The 20,778-nt window shown below is 40.5% G+C and overlaps 2 protein-coding genes across 3 annotated transcripts in view; one reads left to right on the top strand and one right to left on the bottom strand.

The window, feature by feature from the left end:
• Positions 1–17,988, top strand: part of LOC137658848 (gem-associated protein 8-like) — a 119,889-nt gene extending 101,901 nt beyond the window's left edge. For both annotated transcript variants that reach the window (XM_068393949.1, XM_068393947.1), the window contains exon 5: positions 17,953–17,988. In XM_068393949.1, the coding sequence (XP_068250050.1) occupies positions 17,953–17,973 (21 nt within the window). In that variant the 3' untranslated portion in view covers positions 17,974–17,988. The remainder of the gene's footprint in view (positions 1–17,952) is intronic.
• Vap33 (VAMP-associated protein 33kDa) overlaps positions 1–20,778 on the bottom strand; it is a 58,030-nt gene that overhangs the window by 26,692 nt on the left and 10,560 nt on the right. Inside the window, exon 2 of the mRNA XM_068393951.1 lies at positions 19,010–19,080. Coding sequence (XP_068250052.1) covers positions 19,010–19,080 — 71 coding nt within the window. The remainder of the gene's footprint in view (positions 1–19,009; positions 19,081–20,778) is intronic.

Raw genomic sequence — 20,778 nt, 5'->3', positions numbered from 1 at the left:
GATGAACCTTAAGGCACAAACTACTCTATCCTAATTGAAGCTTACCCGCTTCTCAATCGCCTGGACTTCGCTGACCTTTTAGGCATTCGCTAGTCATAAGGAAGAGGGTTTTCTTCGTTACAACTCGAAGAGAGGCTAGCGAGATAGGTTCAAAATTTCTTGGAGCACAGAAACTTAAACACCACATCCAGGTTTAAGAGTACCTATTATGTCGTCTGAAAAGACCCAATGAGGTCCTGCAAATATTTATTTTGGGACAACTCTAGGCCTCTATGCCTAAAGACGGTCGAGAGCATACTGCTGTATCCATTGATGGTAGATACAGCCAGCTTAGCCTTAGCATCCTGTCTGAGGTACAAGAAGAAGTCTGCAACCTGGCTCAGAGAGGTAGTGGTTGAGGAAAATTTGTGCTGCCTGCACCAAGCTCTAAAGGTCTCACACTTAGATTGGTAGACTCTTTGTGAAGAGATCCTCCTTGCTCTGGCGATAGCTTTCGCCGCTTGTGCCGAAAAGCCTCGAGATCTGAGAAGCTTCTAGTCAGTCTGAAGGAAGTCAGTTTGAGAGCAAGGGGGGTTTGATGATACCTCTCGAAGTGGGGCTGTTTGAGAAGATCTGGACTTGCCGAAGTCTTCTTGGGAAGTCCATCAACATGCCCATCCCTTCCGAAAACCATTTCCTTGCAGGCCAGAATGGAGCCGCTAGGATCATTCGTCCTGAATCGAGGAGAGCGAATTTCCTGAAGACCAGATTGATGATCATGAACGGGGGCAACGCATTCATGTCCACCTCCGTCCAATCCATCAAGAAGGAGTCCACTGCTACAGCTTCCTCGTCCGGGACTAGGGAGCAGTAGTAGGGAATCCTCTTGTTCAAATTGGAGGCAAAAAGGTCTGTTACAAGTCTGCCCCACAACATCCAGAGACTGAAGGACTTGCGGGTTGAGAGACCATTCTGTGGGAAAACTAATCTCTTCCTGCTGAGCATGTTTGCCCCAATGTTTCTTGCCCTTGAACAAACCTCGCTCGAAAAAAGACGAGGCGCCGATCGTCCTGTAAGACGTGGCGCCGATCGTCCTATAAGACGTGACGCCAATAGTCCTGTAAGACGTGGTGCCGATAATCCTGTAAGACGTGGAGCTGAGCGTCCAGGAAGGTGAGGATCCGATAGTCTTGTAAGACATGGCGCCGACCGTCCTGTAAGACGTGGAGCCGAGAGGTTAACAGAGCGAGACGCTGAATGTTCTAAAAGACGTGGTGCTGAGCGTCCTGGAGTCAGAAGAGACTCTTCTTGTTGACAGGAAGACCTAATTATTTTAATAGGCTCAACATTATCTAAAAATCCAGATACAGGGACGCTCTGATTTCTCTTGAGTGCAGTATTCTGCTACATTAAGCAAAAGTTACGTGAACATTAGAGGGGCGGAGCTGAGACCAAAACACACGGCCCGAAACTGACCCATTCTTCCCCTGTTCTTTCTTGTAAACAAACCTCAGATAAAGTTTGATTGCATAGCCTGCCACTTAGACTCCTATCTAGATCTGGGAGAGAGAATTGTTGGAGCTAAAACTAAAGGAGGTTTCCCTATAAAAGGAAAGTAATCCTCCTTCAGAAAAAGTACTGACCAAAGGTCTGCTCCCCTCTTCTCCAAAGATTTTGATGTCTCCATGGAGAACTTTGACTTCTGAACGAAGGTGTAAAGAGCATTTACGTCAAGGACCGGACAAAAGACTCCCTCTCCCAAAAGAGAGACATTGAAGTTGCAAAGTCGGTTAGGCAGAAAGGTCTTATCGGAGTAACTAACAAAGGAGGATTCACTAGTTAAATTATTTCGCATCCATCCTTTAGTAAAAACACAGACCAAAGGTCTGCTCCGCTCCTCTCCCAGGCTCGCCAGAAGTAGCTAAGTCTAAAAGACGAGGCTGCCCTCGTCCTGAAAGACGAGGCTGCCCTCGTCCTGAAAGACGAGGCTGCATTCGTCCTGAAAGACGAGGCTGCATTCGTCCTGAAAGACGAGGCTGCATTCGTCCTGAAAGACGAGGCTGCATTCGTCCTGAAAGACGAGGCTGCATTCGCCCTGAAAGACGAGGCTGCATTCGCCCTGAAAGACGAGGCGCCGATCGTCCTGAAAGACGAGGCGCCGATCGTCCTGAAAGACGAGGCGCCGATCGTCCTGAAAGACGAGGCGCCGATCGTCCTGAAAGACGAGGCGCCGATCGTCCTGTCTTGAAAGACTTAGCGCCGATCGTCCTGTCTTGAAAGACTTAGCGCCGAGCGTTAAGGCAAAATGATATTTATTATGCCGCTCGGCGCGTTCGGTTCCGACCAGAGGGTTCATATGGCCGACTGGCTCTCTGGGACAAAACCATGTCAATGATGGTTTGTAAGCATTGATATTATCAGCGAATATCTATGACTTATAGTATTGCCATTAAAATCAAAAGTGATGCAATGCAAAACTCTAAAAGCAGTGTAAGTATCTTCAACGTCCAACGCTCTTTGCTTTCCCATGGCAAGGGCGAGCATTCTTGGGAACGCGAACAGGAATGTTCGTGAGGGCGTTTGCTCGTGAGCTAACGCCTCTCGTTTCCTTTCGCCGATCGACGTTCCTTCTCCCGTGGGCTGGGGAGCTAGGAAAACGACGTCCACTGTGCTGAATGAATCCAATGCCCTAATTTAGGACTGAAACTTGCACTATTAAACTCTTACACAAGAGACCATAATTAATCCTACCCGTTGTGAGAGAACTTATCCTGCTGCCATGGGCTTGAATGGGAAAGCAATATCGTCGCTAGTACTTGCTATATAAACTGTAACAAAATATTTTTATAAAATATTAAACTGACATTTCCATAATAAAATAAACTTTCAAACATACTTACCTGGCGGTCACAAAAAGAAAACCACCGGGCAAGAGTTGAGTTTAAAAATAAAAGTTGAACACACTCACCCGGTAGTTACATATAACCACCAGTAAAATTAAATGTCATAAATACCTACCCGGTAGTTACATACAACCGCCGGGAAAGTTATACGTTAAAGATTAAAATGAACAGAAAATGGGAAAACAAATGTAATCCACAATTAAATCCAAGGGTTTTCAAAAACAAGCGAGTTGTTATGATAAAAAGAACAGATATAGCTATAACGTATCTATATATAAATGTAAATAACCCTTAAATCTTAAAGGTTCCCCCCCGAAAAAAAGGGATTGCTACATATAACAATAGGAACATATAAATGAAAATACTACTAAAACTAGAATTCCCATATCGAAAAGAACGCTACCAAGGCATGTTGGGACTGCATCGATAGTAATGAGAACTAAACAGCGTAAATTAACCATACGCTAGTTCTATTTAATCTATGAAATTAGATCAATGATTTAAAGAACGAATACTAAATGGACAAATATTTCTTTAAAATTTTACATTAAAAGTTAAAAAAAAAAAACTCATATGAGTGGAATTCCAAGAGAAAACAAATAAAGAGAATTTGCAAGTCATACAATGAAGATTACGTCACACGACTGTGACGTCATAGAGTTGCCGGAACGTATTTCCGTCATCAGGATTAAAAACTTTGCACCAAAAATATAGTGCACAAACAAAACCCCTGCATACAAACTGTGAGGGTCAACCGACACTTTCGGTAACCTCACCTTGCATACATCACTCGCACAAACACAAAAATTAAGTTTTCACTCATGATAAAGTAAATAGTACAATAATAATAACAAAACACGATTGCCAAATCCCTAAATCAGTATATTTCACCAAACGAAGTCCAAAAAAGCGAAGAAGGGAAAATGATTCGAAAAACTCTCAATGGTGGACCGACGATGTTCTCGATCCAGCCGGCAGAGATGAACTGAAGTCTTGAACACGGGAATAATTCCTTGTACCACCCTGTGACGGGGTGTAACCACCTACCTCCCAACCACCACAAGGCGGTTGCCTCGTTTTGAAAAATTCTGCCGATTTAGAGATATCAGCTATATATATATAACTGCCAGTTAAGTATTCATAAAACGGGTACTGTAGTGTGTGACCGATTTCAGTGCATTGCATGCTAGTCTTGTTAGTACTGTACTAGTCAACTAAAAAAGGCCCTTACAGTGTCATTCTTTTTTTTTTTTTTTACTGCAGACTGATGCCATACTATACTAAAAATTCAAATTTGTATACCTATATTTAAAGTTATTCATAAACAGAGGTACTTTAGACTGTGTTAAATTACTTTCAAATCATAAAAAGTACATCAGCAATACCTGAAATAGACAGATCAAATCCCAGATGCTTGAGGATAGAATTAAGCATATATCTCTTATTGGCTTAAATTGACAGATTCTTTTCATAAAACCGGAAACACGACAAATTTGAAAGTAATTTGTGTTTTTCCTAACGATACAATCATGTAGCTATCTATTAGGGGTTATCTTTTGGCAAAGCTGGAAGACTAGCCATTAAGACTAGGTGAGGTGGTAACTACCCAACCCACTATTTAGTGGGGGTAATGAGGTTTGTATCGTTAGGAAAAATACAAATTACTTTCAAATTTGTTATTTGTTCTGACACACTACAAACCTTACGCTATTTATTATTGATGACTCGCCCATTACAAAGGTGAAAGTCCTACTACTTGCTAGGCCATTCACCAAGGATTTTCCCTTACAGGCTTGGCATGTAACTGAGAAAAACTCTCGACACCAAGCTAACTAGGTTACACAAGAAAATTGGTTATTACCTGCAGATAGGGGAGGTCGGCATGCACAGGACCCATGGTGCTGTTCCCCAAGAGAGAGCCAGATGAAAGAAAGGAAGTCACTCATTCTTACCGATTCATCCCAGACAAATCCCCAGTACCTTATGTCCTCAACCATCTGCTACTTGTCCATCAAGGAGCCTGAGGCATTCTAAACCACTTGATGTGTAGCCACCAGAGGACCAACAGAGAACTTCTCCATGTTCCTCTGGGTTACGTCTTGCATGTACTTCACTTTGACAGCTGCTTTTCTGGTCCCATACAGCAGGGGAACCTCACCCTCTACAGGACCTCCACTATCGTTATATCATGTTCGTTCAGAGTACATTATTCAATGTTCTATATCACGTAATGCTCATTTACAGTTGAATCATCACTGTTATATGTCTCATGGAATAAGAAAGTCTTCAGTTTTCTCTTGAAAACCTTAATGTCTTCAATCATTCTGATGTCTCGTGGGAGCTTATTGTATAGTCTCAGGGCTGCATATTTAAAGGCTCTGGAGCCAACAGTAGACTTGTATCAAATTTCCAATAGTTTGGAACCATTATTCTTGTGTCGACACGATTTGTTGGCTACGCAATATATAGCAATTCTCCCAAGTATTTTGGACGACCAGTTCTGATAACTTGGTGGGTTATTGTACATACAGTGATACCTCTGGATACGAAAGTTTCTGCTTACGAAAAATTCAGGATACGAAAAGCGATACAAAGATTTTTATGCCCCAGTATACGAAAAAATTTTCAGGATACGAAAAGCTTACGAGATCCCAACTCGTCGCCGAGAGTACAGTACCTTTTTTTTCAGGGTATTAACCCTTAATTTAGGTGTACAGGTAACAATACACCTTCACTGATCCAAATGCTTTACATACAGTACCGCAACTTTTATACAGTAGTAAAGAAAATGGACCGTTTTCTTAGGGCTTGGAGGGGATAACTAGGCTATAACTACATTATTGAATAATCTCATGGTGGTTTCTGGAATGGATTAGGCTGTTTTTAACGGTTGGGTTAATTATTGAATGATAGAAATGGCTGCATTGCATGTGTATTACTACAGTTTAGCGTGTTTATGAAAGAAAAGGTGACTTTTTGTAAGGCTTGGAACGGATTAGGCTATTTACATGTAAAACGCGACTCAGGATACGAAATCGTATCCTGAACGGATTACTTTCGTATCCTGAGGCATCACTGTATTTTAAATTCAATTTTGGCTTTAATCGGAAGCCAGTGTAAATCAATTAGTATAGGGATGATTTTTCCTCTAGGTGAGACCTTTTATCAGTCTTACTCCTCTGTTTATTATGTTTTGTAATTTCTTAAGTTGTACTTTTGATAAATTGCAATAGATGGAGTTGCAGTAGTCAATCCTGATAATAACACAGTTTATCACAGTTTCTTTATAGAATTTTAATCCAGGTACTTTTCTATAAAAGCAATATTTCTTAGATGATAACCAGCAGTTTTTACAATATTATTTGGACATTGAGAGACAAATTACAGTCAAGAAATACACCTATATCAAGAACTTTACTAGATATCGGCACCGAGTCACCATTCATGTTCATTTGAATATCAACCAGGCTTCTTAAACAGTTTCTCTTACCCACCACTAGAACTCAGTTTTGTTCTCATTTAATTTTAGTTGTTTAATTGTCATCCATTCTCTAACACTACCAAGGATTCGGTTTAGAGTTTCAGCAGTGTCATCTACATCATTTATGGAAAAGTAAAATTGTGTCATCTGCAAATAGTTTGAACTTCACACCATGCCTTTGTAGTATTTTCGATAGACCAATAGTAAAGATGCAGAATAAGATTGGGCCAAGTACACTCCCCTGAGGTAAACCTCTGTTTAAAGGTTCATATGATGAATAAGTTTCCAATTTGCACACAGTAATTTCTGTCAACCAAGTAATCTTTTAGGTATTCGAAATCTTGATCTTCAACACCGATGCACCGTAGATCAATTAGTAGCAGTTCATGCACAGCTATATCAAAAGCCGCACTGAGATCGAGTAATATTAAAATACTACATTTATTTTCCTCCATTTCCAGCATATCATTTACAACAAAGCAGATAGTTGTCTCCGTAGAGTAAGCAGCTCTTCCAGGAGGACACTCCAAAATCAAACCATTGTTATTTTGTCTCGGATAGTGCCATAGCCTCTGTACCATGGTCTTTCACTGTCTTGGGGTAGTCTTGCTCAAGGGTACACTCAAGACACACTATTCTTATTTTTCTCTCTCTTGTTTCTTTAGTTTTATAGTTTATATATGAAAAATTTATTTTAATGTTAATGTTCTTAAAAATGTTTACCTTAAATTGTTAATTATTTTTCTTGTAATTTCCTTATTTCCTTTCCTCACTGGGCTATTTTCCCTGTTGAAGCCCTCGGGCTTATAGCATAATACTTTTCCAACTAGGGTCGTAGTTCAGCATGTAAAACATACATACATATACCAAGGCACTTCCCCCAATTTTGGGAGGTAGCCGACATCAACCAAATGAAACAAAAAAGGGGACCTCTCCTCTCTACCTCCCAGAATGACAAAGAACTCAACCGAGTTCAGCTGGTATTGCTAGGGTGCCACAGCCCACCCTCCCCCGTTATCCACCACAGATGAAGCTTCATAACGCTGAATACCCTACTGCTGCTACCTCCGCGGTCATCCACAGCACCGGAGGAAGCAACAAGACTTACCGGAACTGCGTCACAATCGTTTGCCATTCATTCCTATTTCTAGCACGCTCTCTCGCCTCTCTCACATCTATCCTCCAATCACCCAGAGCTTTCTTCACTCCATCCATCCACCCAAACCTGGCCTTCCTCTTGTAGTTCTCCCATCATCTCTTGCATTCACCACCTTCTTTAGCAGACAGCCATTTTCCATTCTCTCACCATGGCCAAACCACCTCAACACATTCATATTCACTCTAGCTGCTAACTCATTTCTTACACCTGTTCTAACCCTCACTACTTTGTTCCTGACCCTATCTACTTGAGATACACCAGCCATACTCCTTAGACACTTCATCTCAAACACATTCAATTTCTGTCTCTCCATCACTTTCATTTCCCACAACTCCGATCCATACGTCAGAGATGGTACAATCACTTTCTCATACAGAACTCTCTTTACATTCATGCCCAACCCTTTATTTTTTACAACTCCTTTAACTACCCCCAGCACTTTGCATCCTTCATCCACTCCACCATTTGCTGCAACAACAGACCCCAAGTACTTAAACTGATCCAACTCCTCAAGTAACTCTCCATTCAACATGACATTCAACCTTGCACCACCTTCCCTTCTCGTACATCTCATAACCTTACTCTTACCCACATTAACTCTCAAATTCCTTCTCTCACACACCCTTCCAAATTCTGTCACTATTCAGCCAAGCTTCTCTTCCGCGTCTGAAACCAGTACAGTATCATCCACAAACAACAAATGATTTACCTCCCATTCATGGTCATTCTCGTCTACCAGTTTTAATCCTCGTCCAAGCACTCGAGTATTCACCTCTCTCACCACTCCATCAACATACAAGTTAAACAACCACGGTGACATCACACATCCCTGTCTCAGCCCCACTCTCACCGGAAACCAATCACTCACTTCATCTCCTATCCTAACACATGCTTTACTACCTTTGTAGAAACTTTTCACTGCTTGCAACAACCTTCCACCAACTCCATATACTGTAACCTCATCACATTCCACATTGCTTCCCTATCAACTCTATCATACGCTTTGTCCAGATCCAAAGGCAACATACACCTCCTTACCTTTTGCTAAATATTTCTTGCATATCTGCTTAACTGCAAAAATCTGATTCACACAACCCGTACCTCTTCTAAAAACCCCTGTGCTTCTAAGATTGCATTCTCTGTTTTATCCTTAATCATATTAATCAGTACTCTACCAAACACTTATACACTTTTCTAACTACACTCAACAAACTAATACAAGTAATAATAATAATTAAGTAGCTGCTGATAATCTGATTTTTGTAACCGATGTATATCTCTGCCACACAATCCTTTCCAATGCTCAATTAAAAGGGTAGTAGTGCATCAGCATGGAGATAATCTCCAGAAAGGTAAAAAATCCTTCCGGTATATTTATCCCAGGTGACATTTGGACTCTAGGATGAAGAGGGATAAACGGGAAGGGGAGTCCTACAATGACTTCGAGAGCACTGAAGCGGACAAAGGCCTTTAATCATCATTATGTGGAAGTTAATAGGGAGTGCCTATCACGTTCCTTCATACTATTCCAAGTCAGATTTTATAGATGTATCTAATAAAGTAAAAAGTATAATACTGTACCAAAATTTAGCATTTTCAAAATAAGCTGTACGAATTGTACTTAAAATGTCCCGTAACATACCAAATTTGGTACACAAGTACCAAAAACGTAACCATATAGTCTACTAAAACTGAGCAGGCACGTCTGCAGTGTGCGGGGCCATTTTTCACAGGACAGGAGTGCTACCCCAGTCAAGTGGAACAAACCGTAATGCCAGTCATCTGCATGTATGGCTGGCCGTAGGGGTTCGGGACAGGCGAATAAAACACTTATCTTTCTGTTCAGGGCCGTTGTAAACATGTCTACATTCGGGTGACACCACCATTTTCCAATGTTGAGGACATTTGCTTAGAACTTAATTTTTTTGCTTAGCTAATCTGCCAAGAAGTTTGATTTTCCTAAGATAAACCAAAGAAAAAACAACTTAATTCCTTCAAATTTGTCTGAGTTAACAGCACTTCTGTTATCCTATACAGGCTCCAGATGTAGGGTAGCGCTACTGCTTTCCCTACTCATCAGTGGCTGCTGGTCCTGAAGTCTTGAATAATTTTAGAAGCTCTCGGCAATTGATATGTAAAGTTGACTACCGCATAGTCCATTTTCCTGACATGCAAGTGACCTAGGATTGATCTCAATCTATCTTGTCAAGTATCTGCAATCACAGAAAGGTCTAGGATTCTCCTATCCAAAGAAACTCTGCGATCGTCCCACCAATTCAACACGAGTTTGTTTTTCATCACAGGAATTGACGCTAGATCGATTATTGTTCTAATGTAGAAAAATTAAATTGGAACACCCTCATCTAGATGTCCCATCAAAACTAATTTCTCGAAGAGGCAATGGTTCCTAACAGCCTTATTTACAAAAAATGATATTTTAATTATAAAATAAATTTTTGAATATACTTACCCGGTGAATATATAGCTGCAACTCTGTTGCTCGACAGACAAACTCTACCGAAAAAACTCGCCAGCGATCGCTACACAGGTTGCGGGTGTGCCCAACAGCGCCATCTGTCGACCAGATACCCAGCTCTTATGTAAACAAAGACTCAATTTTCTCCTCGTCCCACTGCGTCTCTATTGGGGAGGAAGGGAGGGTCATTTAATTTATATATTCACCGGGTAAGTATATTAAAAAATTTATTTTATAATTAAAATATCATTTTTAAATATTTAACTTAGCCGGTGAATATATAGCTGATTCACACCCAGGATGGTGGGTAGAGACCAGTAATATATGTTTACATTTTATGAGCTAAGAGTTTTTTATTTCATTTTAGAAGTTATCAAAATAACAAAAACAAAATAAATAGGTACCTGGTAAGGAAGTCGACTTGAACAATTACTCTGCCTTTTAAGTACGTCTTCCTTACGGAGCCTCGCGATCCTCTTAGGATGCTGATCGACCCCTAGGAGCTGAAGTATCAAGGGTTGCAACCCATACAACAGGACCTCATCAAACCCCTAATCTAGGCGCTCTCAAGAAATGACTTTGACCACCCGCCAAATCAACCAGGATGCGAAAGGCTTCTTAGCCTTCCGGACAACCCATAAAAAACAACATTTCAAGAGACAGATTAAAAGGATAAGGAATTAGGGAATTGTAGTGGTTGAGCCCTCACCCACTACTGCACTCGCTGCTACGAATGGTCCCAGTGTGTAGCAGTTCTCGTAAAGAGACTGGACATCTTTCAAGTAAAATGACGCGAACACTGACTTGCTTCTCCAATAGGTTGCGTCCATTATACTTTGCAGAGATATATTTTGCTTAAAGGCCACGGAAGTTGTTACAGCTCTAACTTCGTGCGTCTTCACCTTAAGCAAAGTTCGGTCTTCCTCACTCAGATGTGAATGAGCTTCTCGTATTAACAATCTGATAAAGTCTGACCAAGCATTCTTTGACATAGGCCAGGATGGTTTCTTAACTGAACACCATAAAGCTTCAGATTGGCCTCGTAAAGGTTTAGTACGCTTTAAATAGAACTTAAGAGCTCTAACAGGGCATAAGACTCTTTCTAGTTCATTGCCTACGATCTCCGATAAGCTGGGAATATCGAAAGATTTAGGCCAAGGCCAAGAAGGCAGCTCATTTTTGGCTAGAAAACCAAGTTGCAGCAAACAAGTGGCTTTTTCCGACGAAAATCCGATGTTCTTGCTGAAGGCATGAATCTCACTGACTCTTTTAGCCGAGGCTAAGCATACCAGGAAAAGTGTCTTAAGAGTGAGATCTTTCAGGGAGGCTGATTGTAACGGCTCCAACCTGTCTGACATGAGGAATCTTAGTACCACGTCTAAATTCCATCCAGGGGTAGCCAAACGACGCTCCTTGGTGGTGTCAAAAGACTTAAGGAGGTCTTGCAGATCTTTATGTTTGGAAAGATCTAAGCCTCTATGCCGGAAGACCGATGCCAACATGCTTCTGTAGCCTTTGATAGTGGGAGCTGAAAGGGATCGTCCTTTTCTCAGGTATAAGAGAAAATCAGCTATTTGAGCTACAGAGGTACTGGTCAAGGATACAGAAACTGACTTGCACCAGTCTCGGAAGACTTCCCAATTCGATTGATAGACTCTAATGGAAGACGCTCTCCTTGCTCTAGCAATCGCACTGGCTGCTTCCTTCGAAAAGCCTCTAGCTCTCGAGAGTCTTTCGATAGTCTGAAGGCAGTCAGACGAAGAGCGTGGAGGCTTTGGAGTACCTTCTTTACGTGTGGCTGACGTAGAAGGTCTACCCTTAGAGGAAGACTTCTGGGAACGTCTACTAACCATCGAAGTATCTCGGTGAACCATTCTCTCGTGGGCCAGAGGGAAGCAACTAACGTCAACCTTGTCCCTTCGTGAGAGGCGAACTTCTGCAGTACCTTGTTGACAATCTTGAACGGTGGGAATGCGTAGAGATCCAGATGTGACCAATCTAGGAGGAAAGCATCTATATGTATTGCTGCTGGGTCCGGGACTGGAGAGCAATAGATTGGAAGCCTCTTGGTCAGCGAGGTTGCAAAGAGATCTATGGATGGTTTACCCCAAGTGGCCCAAAGTCTCTTGCACACATCCTTGTGGAGGGTCCATTCGGTTGGAATTACTTGCCCTTTCCGACTGAGACAATCTGCTATGACATTCAAGTCGCCTTGGATGAACCTCGTTACTAGGGAGATGTCTTGACCTTTTGACCAGATGAGCAGGTCCCTTGCGATCTCGTACAACGTCAGTGAGTGGGTACCTCCTTGTTTGGAGATGTACGCCAAGGCCGTGGTGTTGTCCGAGTTAACTTCCACCACTTTGCCTCGAAGGAGAGACTTGAAGCTTTTCAAGGCCAGATGTACTGCCAACAGCTCCTTGCAGTTGATATGCATGCTCCTCTGACTCGTGTTCCACAGTCCTGAGCATTCCCGACCGTTTAGTGTCGCGCCCCAGCCCACGTCCGAGAAGAGAACGTGGTTGGGAGTCTGAACAGCCAGGGGAAGACCCTCTCTTAGGTTGATATTGTCCTTCCACCAAGTCAGACAAGACTTTATCTTTTCGGAAACCGGGATCGAGACCGCTTCTAGCGTCTTGTCCTTTTCCCAGTGAAAAGCTAGATGGTATTGAAGAGGACGGAGGTGTAGTCTTCCTAGTGACACAAACTGTTCCACGGATGACAGCGTCCCTACCAGACTCATCCACAGCCTGACTGAGCAGCGTTCCTTCTTCAGCATCTTCTGGATGGATAGCAGGGCTTGATCTATTCTGGGGGCTGATCGTCTTGTTGTTCAGCAACGTCCTCATCCGAAAACTGATGAGGAAACGGCAACGGAGTGGGCAACGTCTGGCTCGCTGAGTCCGGTCGCACTGGTGCATGCGTGACGGAGCCGGACGCAACATCATGGAACTGCTGCACAGTCTGTGAACTGTCAACAACCATGGGTGCGCGAGGAAGCACAGCGTCCACCCGAGACTGTCTAGACCGTCTGGGTTGTGCAGTCAACACCATACCGGGTTGCTGAGGTTGACGCACTGCGTCAAAACAAGTCACCTCTGCTGGTTGTTGAACGTCCTGAACGTCAACCACCACCTCCGAGCGTCGCTTAACGTCAACGTGCGGCTGGCAACCCACACTGGGTCGCATCGGTGGAGGAACCACCTCAACTGGCAGACGCGAGAAGGTTACCTCAGCGGCAACAGGGCGCACAACCGACCGGTTGGAAGGTTGTTGGCCAGAAGGTTCGGCAGCAACCTTCTCCGCATTAAAGTCCTTTATCAAGGACGCAAGCTTGGACTGCATGTCTTGCAGCAAAGCCCATTTAGGGTCTACGGGAGCAGGTGCGGCAACAGACGGGGTTAGCGACTAAGGCGGTACCGCTTTCCATCCCTGAAAGCCTTGTTTATGCATGACATAATTGTACAGCAAAACTTCAAAGGCTCGAAAACAGCTGTGAAGTTGACCTGTAAAAAACTTGGAGCGTCTCCTGGCCAGGCGCCAGGGAGAGTCTACGAGATTTGAGAAGTCTCTTTGGGCAGAGGCATGAACTCCCAAGCCGAAAACTTCTCTCGTGTCATATCAGACTCTCGCTCTATGAGCCAGTTTAAAAGAAGGGAAAGCAAAGGCTGTATCCCCCAAACTACTCCTGGTGATAAACCAGTCGCCTAGCCAACGTAAAGCTCTCTAGGAGAGCGAGAGAGCACTAGCTTAAAAACAACGGCTTCGAAGTAGCTAGGCCTAGTGTAAGCTCTGACGTTTAGGCGAACGAGGAGCAGCAGTTACAAAAAGATCCGGACAAAGATCCTTAAAAAAAAATCATCATGATTTAATTAAAGTCCATAGAGGGTTAAGCAGCTTTAGGCTCCTCTCCATCTGACAGAGTCCTCAAGGGAATATCAGTAGGAGGGGGAACAGCAACTTCCTCATCTACAGGAACCTTGTCCGATAAAAGCTGAGTCTCAAGCAAGGGAGAGACCTACCGTGGTGGCAATGCTTTACAAGCAGAGTCCACACTCACTGGTGCATTAGTAGCGGACCAGAACGCAACGTCATGTAACTGCTTGACAGTCTGTGAACTGTCAACAACTGAACTGTCAACCACAACAGGTGCGTGAGGACGTACAGCGTCCACTCGAGACTGCTTTGACTGCCTAGACTGAGCAGTCAAAACAACTCTAGAATGCGGAGGTTGACGCACAGCGTCAAAACAAGTCAACTCCGATTGATAGCGAACGTCTTGAACGTCAACAGGAGCATCAGCAAGTGGCCTAACGTCCAAATGCGGCTGAAAATCCACACGAGACCGCATCGAGTGTGGTTCTAAACAACCTGACTGACGTGACTTAGCTACGCCAACGTCAACAGGAAGCACAAAGGAACGTTAGGTTGGCTGAAAGCCAGGATATCGATGAGATAAACGGCTAGACTCAACGGACTAATCGGCAGAATAGTCTTCCATAAGGGAGGCAAGCATATTCTGCATGTCTTGCCATACAACCCATTAAGGATCAACGGAAATGGTTGTGGTAAGAGACGAGGGTAACGTCTGTGACCGCAACACTTTGCCAACAAAAAAGACTCTCGGAGTCTGTGTTACACTTTTGTTAGGCGGCGAGCAGTTATCCGATGACTGCATAGGGTCAGAGCTGTCCTAATGGCTGTAACCAGGATGCTGGACCTGTCCTGAAAGGACTGACTTTCGCTTAAGGGCTTCGAAACCTTGTGACAGGTTTCTTATGCGAAAAGCCTTCGGATGACGAGGAGAAAAAACGTCTCTCTCGTCTTATGGTAGGGGAGATCTTGGTAAGATACACCCGATACCATAGAGGGAAACGTCTGTTCGTTGATCAAGGCCTCTCGAACCCATAAGTCGTTCGACATTACTTCTCCCCTGTTTGGGAGCTTGCAAGAGGTCCCGGACTAGGTGAACGACAGGCACGAACAGACGAACCCTCGGACGCAACACTGTAACACTTTGCGCAATATCACTTTATCACTTCGATTTTCTGTTTTGCACTTATTTCACTGAAATCGAAACTTTTACTGATTTCTACCTGAAGTACGCAATTCTACCCTATCAAAAGGTAGTAATTGCGAAATCAGTCGTATAATGCAAGCTCATTAATACCAGCAAAAAACAGAAAACTTATTTTAAGATAAAAATTTCAGTGGCTGGGGAAGAGACTAAACACTAGTTCCTTCAAAACTACGTTTTCAATCTCTAACCGCACATAGCCTGGGGACGAGAATAAAAACTAAAAACGTTTTATCCTTTCTCCCCGTACCGAGACTAGGGACGAGAGCAACTCGAGAACAACGTTACCCGCTTGAACGGAACGTTTTCTCTCCTCTCTCTCCCTCCGTCTCTATCTCTCTCTCTCTTTCTCTCTTGATTTCGCACCTAAAAGAAGAGCCCAATTACATTTAGTAAAAAAAATATGTTATTTGACCAAAGGAAAAAACAAAGGTTTTTCAATTAAAAAGTTCCTTTAAAATAGAATTTAAAACATTTAAGTTTAGAAAGAATGAACAAAACGTCAGAATCGATTTACTCTTTCTGCAAAGTGAAACCGTGATACACTCTCTCTCTATCGTAACGATAGAGCGCATGTTGAACGTCCTGAACGTCAACAACTGCGTAGCATAAATAAACTAAACGTTAATTCATCTTTGAAAAAGGTACGAAGACTATTCAAAGAAATTCTTTCATAAAATATTTCACTTAAAAAGTTTTAAATCCTTAGCTCTTTAAAAGCTATTTACGATATAAAGGGCTCAACGTTGATTAACTTCGGTTTCCAAGTTAGGACCGCCTACTCTCAGGAAAGGTCGCATATAAACAAAACATTAAAATTTATTTTTTATGTTTATTATAAATGGAAAGTTAATCGAAGAGGAAAATCTATAATTAATTTATAACGTGATAAGATAATTACTAAAAGCCTAAACACACTTCCGTCTAAGGGAAGGGTCGGCCATTTAAAAGTGAAAGAAAGTCCACTCTCTCTTTGTCACCAAAATTAAATCTATCCAAAACGAGTTCAAGATTTAAGATGAAGATAAAACACCTGCACTGCGAAAGCTCAAACCAGAATATAGTACTTCACCAAATATGATGGGAAAAACTCCAGGTTTCAACAGCGAGTAAAGTACGTCTTGTCGACACGTCGACAGAGAGAAAATTGAGTCTTTGTTTACATAAGAGCTGGGTATCTGGTCGACAGATGGCGCTGTTGGGCACACCCGCAACCTGTGTAGCGATCGCTGGCGAGTTTTTTCCGTAGAGTTTGTCTGTCGAGCAACAGAGTTGCAGCTATATATTCACCGGCTAAGTTAAATATTTAAAAAAAAACCTTTTCCCAAGGGAAAAACCAAAATTGTTTTTTTTTTTTGTTATTACCAAATACAAAATCCTCAGAGTTGGAACCAGAAGAGACTCCTTGAAGTTAACAACTATCCCCTACTTATACAGTAACCAGAGTAACCAAACTTGCTCAATCCTAATAATTTCCAACAAATCGTTCAAAAACAGCCCCTTTAAAATGGTAGCCATTATCCTGGTAAACACTTGAGAGACCAAAACACACACACACTTGAATTGGTAAACTATTGACTGAGGATGAAACGAAGGTACTGTACTTCCTTGAAATAAGATGAATTGGAGTGAAAATAAGCATCCGAGAGATCTAATAAAAACATCATACTTGTTTTATTTATAACCCCTGGAACTGTTGAGGGCATTTCCATCAAAAACTCAGTGAGGACTAAATTTACTGAGGGTCAAGGCATCCAAAAATGGTCATTCCTCTAAGTTCTGGGGACCAGGATCAGGTTACCTGTATCCTACCAGTACCCGACACAGAAACGTATTCCCAGGGAAGGAAGAATTCCTGATACAAACCTTTCGCTCCTCGTACACGGATCGTCCTCCCAAGTGGATACGTACTCGGTATACAGTAGGTATGCATTTTATACTGAACAGTAGTATACAAAATCAAAGCTAGCTTTACCTACTATACACTGGAAATAAAATCTATTGGTTAAGACTATAATCCAAACTTTAGAGCACTTTTGGTCTGATAAATATTGGTCACACTTAGTAGTACGTGCCAAAACCTTTTCTAGGACTTAAGGGGACTGTCCGCTATGTCGTGTATTTTTTTTCCTAATGATACAAAATTTCTAAATATGTTTTAGACATATAATACTGTACCTTCATCATATAAAAATTTCAAGTCATTTGATCAAAAACTTTTTGATGTATTAGCAAAAATCATGATTTAAAAAAAAATTAGGTACAGTACATTTTTTTCCACTAATATGACACCAATTGTATTGAAAATCATATCATCAAAACTTCTTTATCGATCAATTAATTCTGTGTGACATTTTAAATTTTCATTTTATAATGAAATTTTTTTCTTAATTTTCTTCGTCTAGATGTAAAATAATCATGAAAAAGAGAAAATGGAATATCAAAATTGTTACACAACATTGTGGAATTTTTATTCCTCTTTTCAATGATCTCTTTCTCTCTAAAATCCAAAACAATAAGTGAGAAAAATGTACCCAAGTGTGAATAAGTATATTTTTGAGTTATGAGCTCCCAAAAATGTGTTATATATTTTCAATTTTTTTCTTTAAAAATAAAAAAATTAAGATAACATTATCATGATAACCTTACTTTATACTTAAATTGTTCATTGCTACATGAAGGCTCCCTAAACAAGGTATTTAAATCCCAAGTTTACTAATACACTTGGTGTAAGAAGTCACGAGTTGCCAGCAGCCTCTCATTGTTGCCAGAGTTTTAGTTAAAATGTTCCAGCTTTGTACTTTTTTTCATGTTCCCCTGTCTTTTTGGTTCTTTTTCATTGCTCTCTGCTTATTTTTTGTTCTTTCTTTGACCTAGGTAACATTGGCCTTGCTATAAAGTTCACGAGGACGTTGTGAAAACACAATATACATATGGACTGCAAGTAAACAAACACATGCAACGTAACTTCTCTACGTCTTTGGAAACTCTGGCTGTTCTTCTCGTAGATTGTTTCGCCTACCCTCTACTAATGCCTTCCATCTCTGCCAGACATACGAGAATGAGACATGAGGGGAAAAAAATCGCTATATACAGTATATGCAAAAATAAACACGCATAGACGATTCTGTCAAACAAGTCATGCAGACGACGCAGTAAAGATGACGTCGTCATTTAAAGACCGTTTCATCTTCATTATTTGTAAAAAATAGTTGGCTGAAACTTCTGGAGAGCATAGCCTATACAATTTGTTTCTCCATAAATAGAAACAATAAAACGACTTTAGATTTTTTCAAGGTAGGTCAAGTACCATAGCAGACGGTCCCCTTAAAAACAAACCCAATCATCTACTGCTCTATCTAATCATCCTAAATTCTGTATTTAGGACACTGTACAACCAGTGCATTAGACCGTTCCTTTGCTTCAGTTGTTCATTAGCAATCTTGAACATGGAAGAATTATGAACTGTTTTGGGTTAGTTCTCTTGCTTGAGGGTACACTTATAGGTGCACTATTCAATCTAATTTCTCTTCCTCTTGTTTTGTTAAAATTTTTATAGTGTATATAGGAAATATCTATTTTAATGTTACTGTTCTTGAAATATCTTAATTTTTCCTTGTTTCCTTTCTTCACTGGGCTATTTTCCCTGTTGGGGCACCTGGGCTTATAGCATCCTGCTTTTCCAACTGGGGTTGTAGCTTAGCAAGTAATAATAATAATAATGATGTTACTTTTCTCAACATCTGTTATCTCTATGTTGTTACTTTCTTAAAATATGTTATTTCAATTGTTCATTACTTCTCTTATTTGTTTCCTTAATTCCTTTCCTTGCTGGGATACTTTTCCCTTTTGGAACCCTTGAATAATTATAGTAATATATAGTTATTTTTTCAGTTCTACAGTACATATTGGAGGACAGAGCACTTGTACATACCTTAAAACAGACTCTTTTCTCTGTGGGATTGGAGAGTTTGAGTTGGGATGTGACGACATCGTTGAAGGGCCCTGAAAAAGAAAATGTCGTTATAATACACATCATGAGAACTTTGCAAGTCTTTCAAAATAAACTGTATTAATAATCCAAGATTTGATGTATGCAAAGCTTAACAACTTACTGTACTAATAAATTTAAAGTAAATATTCATAAATCACTCTTGTAAAAAAAAAAAAAAAAAAAAAAATGGGAAAACAGTGGTACCACAGTTTGAGATTCATGCAAAATAAGCCGCTTTTTATATTACAACTCACTCAAACTTAGAACTGTTGTAATGTAAGATTGTCTTAAGGCACACTATGCAAATTAATTTTAAGGATAAAACCAACTGAGCATATCATAAAAATTGTTTACGTAGATTTATTAAATTCCCAAGAGAATTCGCCATTATCAAAATCAACTCTTCCTTTCACACAATCAGATGATCTCAACACCTGTGTATAAGTAGTATACATGTGGTCAACGCATCCCCTACAAGTAACAACTAAAAATAGTTTTCATTATCGATACTGTACAACTAATTTCACTCTGGTAGTAAAATTATATTTGTCTTTCAGGTTAAGCAAGCATCTGAAGAGTATTCTTTTACTTTTCCTATAATTATTGTAGAGTAGATTTTTTTTTATAAAGTTATAATATTTTGGTCATAAAAAAATTTACATTTTATCTTATGTATAAGATACATTTTAATCATAGTATAATAATAGAAGCATTTTGAAATGAAGAAAATGCAGAGAAATGACAATCAAAGTTTCAGTGTCATTCCAACCCAAAAAAGATAAGTTTATTTTTCAATACTACAGTATCAACATTTCCTTACAATTTTATCCCAAAATGTACAAACTTATAGGAACAGTAAAAGCAATTCTATAAAGTTTATGAGTGGGGGGAATTCTGGCCAGTTGTACTATACAGGGGCAAAATATGTAAATAGAAATGAACAGTGAAAATTTTGTACCGCATTTGCCTTGAACTCCTCTATTCTGGAAGCTAGACTTCATTATTGACCAAATACAGTATACCCAAAAGATTGAAAACTTCTTTTTTCCAGTTAGTTTGGACCATAAACATTATCAAATATATGAATACAGTGACAGAACAAATTTTTCTACTTACAGACACCATTAATTATACAAAAATAGTTTTTACAATTTAAATACTACCCATGGCATTTTGAAATTCTTTACCATGAAATGAAATATTTTTGTATTGAAATATCAAATGGTGTTCTCATCTAACACTCTTAATTACTTGTAATTCTAGTTATTATGATCATATTGATTTTCAATCTAAGAAAAACAAATGTCAAGCACACCTAAGTCACCCCATGAGTGAGTAATACCCAAAGAGAAATCAATACTGTACCGTATTATTTATTCAAAGAAGACATTTAGATTTTTATCTTTCAACAAGTCCTCATATCTAAATCCAAAATTGTATACTCAATAACTACTTTTAAATGTCCCTTGACCATGAAAAAATGCAGCAATAATATAGAAACAGCAATTAAAGAATTAAAGAATGTAGTCACAAGATACAAGACTTCTTTGAGAGAGAGAGAGAGAGAGAGAGAGAGAGAGAGAGAGAGAGAGAGAGAGAGAGAGAGAGAGAGAGAGAGAGAGAGAGAGAGTGTCCAATTATTCTTGGAAGTGTCTTTCAAACACTAATTATTACTGTATCATCATCAGAATTACTAGCGAGCTGCAGAC

This window comes from Palaemon carinicauda, chromosome 19 (genome assembly GCF_036898095.1).
Source record: "Palaemon carinicauda isolate YSFRI2023 chromosome 19, ASM3689809v2, whole genome shotgun sequence".
NCBI classification, from domain to species: domain Eukaryota; kingdom Metazoa; phylum Arthropoda; class Malacostraca; order Decapoda; family Palaemonidae; genus Palaemon; species Palaemon carinicauda.
This window is presented reverse-complemented; position numbering and strand designations above follow the sequence as displayed.